Source organism: Cololabis saira, chromosome 5, assembly GCF_033807715.1.
Source record: "Cololabis saira isolate AMF1-May2022 chromosome 5, fColSai1.1, whole genome shotgun sequence".
NCBI classification, from domain to species: domain Eukaryota; kingdom Metazoa; phylum Chordata; class Actinopteri; order Beloniformes; family Belonidae; genus Cololabis; species Cololabis saira.
Window position 1 is genome coordinate 21,665,160 of NC_084591.1, and position 5,368 is coordinate 21,670,527.

The 5,368-nt window shown below is 39.8% G+C and overlaps 1 protein-coding gene across 1 annotated transcript; it reads right to left on the reverse strand.

The window, feature by feature from the left end:
- Positions 1-1,159: 1,159 nt before the first annotated feature.
- Positions 1,160-3,774, reverse strand: zgc:162634 (uncharacterized protein LOC555881 homolog). Its single transcript, XM_061722517.1, has 2 exons — positions 3,520-3,774; positions 1,160-1,449 (listed from the first exon to the last, which is right to left on the reverse strand). Exons 1-2 carry the CDS (start codon positions 3,720-3,722, stop codon positions 1,314-1,316), a joined length of 339 nt encoding a protein of 112 aa, XP_061578501.1. The 5' UTR covers positions 3,723-3,774; the 3' UTR covers positions 1,160-1,313.
- Between the last annotated feature and the right edge of the window lie 1,594 nt (positions 3,775-5,368).

Below are 5,368 nucleotides of genomic sequence, written 5' to 3' on the forward strand. Positions count from 1 at the left end.
AGGTGTTAAATCAAAAGTTTTTGCTTGTAGTTAGTCCACCTGTAAAAAGCTGCCTCCATCCTTTTATATCCTTGTAACAAATCTAATGTCTGAAACCAGAAACCTAACTCCACAATGAACAGGCTGATTTTTAATCCATTTGTGTTGGCTTTTAAAGTATCACTATTTAGTAACAAAATTACTTTTTGTTTGATTTTAGGTAAGAGCAGTCCAGATGAAACTAAACAGGCCCTTCTTTTTCAAGACAAAAGGAGAGGGACTGTCGCCCCGGCCAGAGTCGCCCCTGATGAAGCTCTCTCAGGGCAGAGAGGTCAAGATCAAGAAGCGTCGCTGAGGACCACGAGCACAGATGTGAGAAAGTTTCTTGAATGTAATCTGCCTTTTTTTGGTTGCCAGTTTTACTTTTTCAACTAAATCCATTTCATCTGTGTTAACAGGTTCAGTTTTCTTTTAGTTTAAGAGTTGCCTTGTACAATTTAGTAGATTATAATCAGTAAAGAGTTGGTGTCTTGAAGCTGTCCCAGGTTTAACACAGGACCAGTACAAAAATAGGTCTTCGCTAATCCAAAATGAACTTTGCTGGATATTCTTATAAGCTGAAGTATGTTTGCGGTTCTCAATATCAGCTTCAGTGGCAGTTGTTTTTTTTATTTTTTAAATTTATTAAAACTCATCAAATTGTAATTCCTACTATTGTTCAGTGAGAATGTAATTGTATATCTATTAAAGTTCATTTATTGTAAAGGAGCTGTGGTTCACTTTCTGAAGAGTCTGGATATCGTGAGAATTTACAAATTTCTACATTCTTTACAGTATTCATGTTTATTAGTTTATTTTTCAAAGGAATACAATGCAACTGTTGGTCTGAAAAATGTCATAAAACAGGTTTTAATATGACATCCATATTTACAAGAAGATTTCTGAAGGAACACCTAGTTGTGCCTGAAAAGCTTGATGCCTATCCAGCTCCAGAGGTGGAAGAAGACGTAGACGGGGATGGTGACCGGCAGCAGCAGGCTGTAGAAACACAGGCTGTTGCTGCTGGTGCAACCTTGAGGGAAGTTCTCGTCCACAGCTGAGGAGTAGAGCAGCCCGAAGAGTGACACGATGGGGACCAGGCCCACCATCATGGACAAGGAGAACATTCTCACAATGACCTACTGCTGGATTCAATAAGATCAAGAGATATTTTACAACTACTTTGGTCAGAATGCAGTACAAAGGCAGGGTAAGTGATCTGCTACACCAGGGGTTTGTCTGTTCTTGCAGGTGAAGGTTTTCTGAGTTCTTGTTGAAGGTTTTCGGAGATCTTGTTATTGTTGAGTTGAGTTTGAAGTGTCTTTCTTTATGAGTCTGGCCTCTTGAGGGATCATGTTCGGGATGCCGTCTATGACAGGATATGCGATGCCAAGCTCCTCGTTGATCAGCTCATTGGTTGCAGCATCGTACCTGCGGAGGAATAAGTGACACATTTCTTCAGTGAGCTTCTACATTTCTATAAAGAACAATAACACCTGAATGCAGCAGCTGCTGCCCAGTAATGTCAATGATAATCCTTAGGAGTTGGTGTAACATTCTTGTCTGATTCCATAATATGACCAAACAATTTCAACATTATTGCTTTTATACATTTGTGCATTTTTGGAGAGTTATTCAATCAAAATATTGGCTAGGTTTGTTCACTAATTACTTTCTAGATTACATACCAAAATGTGACAAAAAAAAAGTAAATTATTAGGGTCACGCTTCTAAAGTGTTTGGATTTTGGATTTTTTTTGTTGTTTTTCTTTTTAATTACTCAATGTTAAATAATATATTTGCATTTTGATTTAGCTTTTAGGGTGTGTTTTATTTCTTATAACAATTATTTAAATTGTTACCAATCAACTTGAATGACAGCATTTTATCAACTATCTAATTAATTAATAGCTGGTGCTCTACAATCAGTTTTATTCGAATAAGTGTGATTAGAGACGTGATTAAACAAATTAAATCTGGAGAGGTTAAACCTTCAGCTTTAATTTAAAATTAATTTTCCATGCTGTTTATTTTTAAAAAGTTATATTTCATGGTCATCAGGTTATTAACAACTTCTAAATAGCGCTAGCTAAATCTGATGGGTGACAGCTTTGGTGATTTAGAAGTGGAAAAATAAATGTCTTCATAATGAATGCTTTTTAAGTAATCAATTTCAACATTAATGTGTGACCCCCTGCTGCCACCAGCTGTTCAGCACTCCCAGAATGGGGAACAGCATCTTTCCCCAGGGCATCACACTCCTTAATGGATTTTTTTTTCTCACCATGCTGCAGTTTTTATACATTGCTACTATAATACAGAAACTTAAAACACTGTATTATTCACACACATTCCAGCTTTTACTGCAGTTACTGCTGTGATTGTCAGCTGCACCGTCCTGATCCGACACGTTGCTGTATATATATATATATATATTTTCAAAGCTGTATGAAGGATCTTGCAGCAGCTATTTTTCACACTTGTTTTAATGTAAACTCGTAATCTTGTGTTTTAACCTAGCACACTTTTTTTTATCTTGTTGAGTATTTTATTTATTTATTTTATTGAGTGAGCTGGTGGTGTCTGTTTTTAATTGTTACACTTTTAATGTTTCTCTGGCTGCTGTCTAGGCCAGTCATCTCAACGGGACTGACCAGGTTAAATAAAGGTTAAATACAGGGTTCCTACGGGTGCTTGAAATCCTTGAAAGTGCTTGAATTTCAATGTTGTGTTTTCAAGGCCTGAAAAGTGCTTGAATTTTAGTTCAAGTGCTTGAAATTATAAGCACTTTTGTGAAAGCTGTGTCTTTCACAAAATTGGGATCAGACTGTATAGTTTTTATTACAAGGAGAAATAAAATCAGTAAGATGAAACATAATTAGATGTTTACGGCATGATACAATGTACATAATTGTGATAAAAAGCAGAAAAAAATTATTGAGTATATATATTCCTGTAGATATTTCACCCCAGCGATAAGGTGCTTGAAGATTTTTAAAATGACCCTTCAAAGTGCTTGAAAATTGCTTGAATTTGTCCTTGAAAAATGTGTAGGAACCCTGTAAATAAAAAAATAAATATTAATTTAGTGATTCTGAGCCTGGCTGTTTCCTCAGTTCCGTCATCTGGCCACGCGGGGGCGCTGCTGCTCCTGTCAGGTTACATCACATCACCTTGAGCAGACGCTCTTATCCAAAGCGCCTTATCAGATTAATTACCCTTCAAATTGAACTCAATCAGCAACACAGCATAAATAGACAATTATTTTCAATGTTTATACATGATTTTAATGTTGAAATGAAATTATGAATTGTAAAAGACTTATTACATATTTTTAAATAACCATTAAAGTGTGATTAACCCCTGAGTGAAATAATGTGTTAGGAAGCCGATAAGTGTAAGTATCTATTTTGGATCTGGAAGTTGTCCAGTGTGGTTTGTAAATAAATTAGACAGCAGATTAAAGTAGACAGCAGGTTAAAGGGGTGGATGGAGCTTCACCTGAGCGGCTTCTTGGACAGCGGACACACCAGCAGCTCCAGCAGGGACGAGTCAAACGGCGGCGAAGCTTCGTCCTTCACGGCCGAGAAGCTTCTCCCAACCACACCGGCGGGACTGGACGTCTGTGTCGACGGGGCGAGTTTCACATGGTGTCGGACGCGAACCGTTTCTCTTAAAAATCTGCCCCAAACATTTCTAAACATGACCGAAGTGAGTCCGACAAGCCCGTCAAGCTGTCCGTGTAACACCAATACGAGTCCGTACTTCCGGTAAACACGCGTGAAGGGTTCCGCTCACATTCAGCCGCAGATGGACTCTTAAAAACAACGAAACACAAACAAAACAAAACATAGGGCATGTTTGATAAACTTTAGTATGGATATGTTGATGTATGAGAAGCAACATGTTTTATTTGTCTCATGGTCATACGAGTGTGATTTTGAGAATGGTTGTTTCCGCATTTTCGACATCCAACCACACGGTGGCGGTGTTGCACTACTCAGCCCACTACAGTTGCTCTTAATCTAAAAATAGAAAAAAATAATTTGGATTAAATAGAAACCATTCTTATGAGTTGAAATAATGCAATGTAGTGTTATGTGACAGCTGTAAATGTGTTTTAATGGTGAGTTTAACATGTGTGTTATGTCTATGAAGAATTCTAGTGGGAGAAAGATAATCTTTTTTGTTTTTTTTTGGGAGGTAATCAGAATCAGAAAAAGGTTTATTGCCAAGTTTGTTAAACACACACAAGGAATTTGTTGTGGTGATTGGTGCAATACAATACAAGAGCAAATATATAGTGAACAAGAGCAAATATATAATGAAAAGAGAAAATGTACAAGCAAAAATGTACAAGCATAAGGTCAGGATTGGAGTCTTTACATTAATGCAACGTAGAGTGGGATGGGGGGGCAGTCCGTGGTAGACGGGGAACTGGGGCCTTGTTGACGAGGACACCTGCAGTCGGGAAAAAACTGTTTTTGTGACGTGAGGTTTTGGTCCTGATGGACCGCAGCCTCCTGCCGGAGGGAAGAGTCTGCAACAGTTTGTGTCCGGGGTGGGAGGGGTCTGCTGCAATCTTTCCTGCACGCTTCAGGGTCCTGGAGGTGTGCAGGTCCTGGAGAGATGGAAGATCGCAACCAATCACCTCTGCAGAGCGGATGATACGCTGCAGCTGCTCCTGTCCTTTACAGTGGCAGCAGTGTACCAGATGGTGATGGAGGAGGTGAGGATGGACTCAATGATGGTGGTGTAAAACTGCACCATCATTGTCTTTGACAGGTTGAACTTCTTCAGCTGCCGCAGGAAGTACATCCTCTGCTGTGCTTTTTTGGTGAGGGAGGTGATGTTCAGCTCCCACTTGAGGTCCTGGGTGATGATGGTCCCCAGGAAGCGGTAGGACTCCACAGTGTCTGCTGGGGAGTCACACAGGGTGATGGGGGCAGGTGGGGCTGCGTTCCTCCTGTAGTCCACACTGTCTTTAGAGCGTATAGCTCTAGACATGTCATTAGTGCAACACTGCAAACAGCTGACAAGGAATTGCTTCTTTCATCTGAGGAATATTTCTAAACTCAGGAAAATGTTGTCGAAAAATGATTTGGAGCTGGTCATTCACGCATTTGTGTCTTCGCGTTTGGACTACTGTAACAGTTTGTTCTCTTGTCTAAACAAGAAGGAGCTGTCTCGCCTGCAGCTAGTGCAAAATTCCGCAGCAAGAATTCTGACCCGCTCTAATAGGAGGTCACACATAACCCCTATTCTTAAAGCTCTTCATTGGCTGCCAGTTTCCTTTAGGAAACTGGCAGCCCTACACCCCACCCCAGCTCGGCCCTACACCCCAGCTCGG

Coding starts and splice junctions, on each gene's coding strand:
- zgc:162634 (XM_061722517.1), bottom strand. CDS start 3,722: ATGTTTAGAAATGTTTGGGGCAGATTTTTAAGAGAAACGGTTCGCGTC. Junction 1,450..3,519: donor CTGTCCAAGAAGCCGCTCAG/GTGAAGCTCCAT, acceptor ATTCCTCCGCAG/GTACGATGCTGCAACCAATG.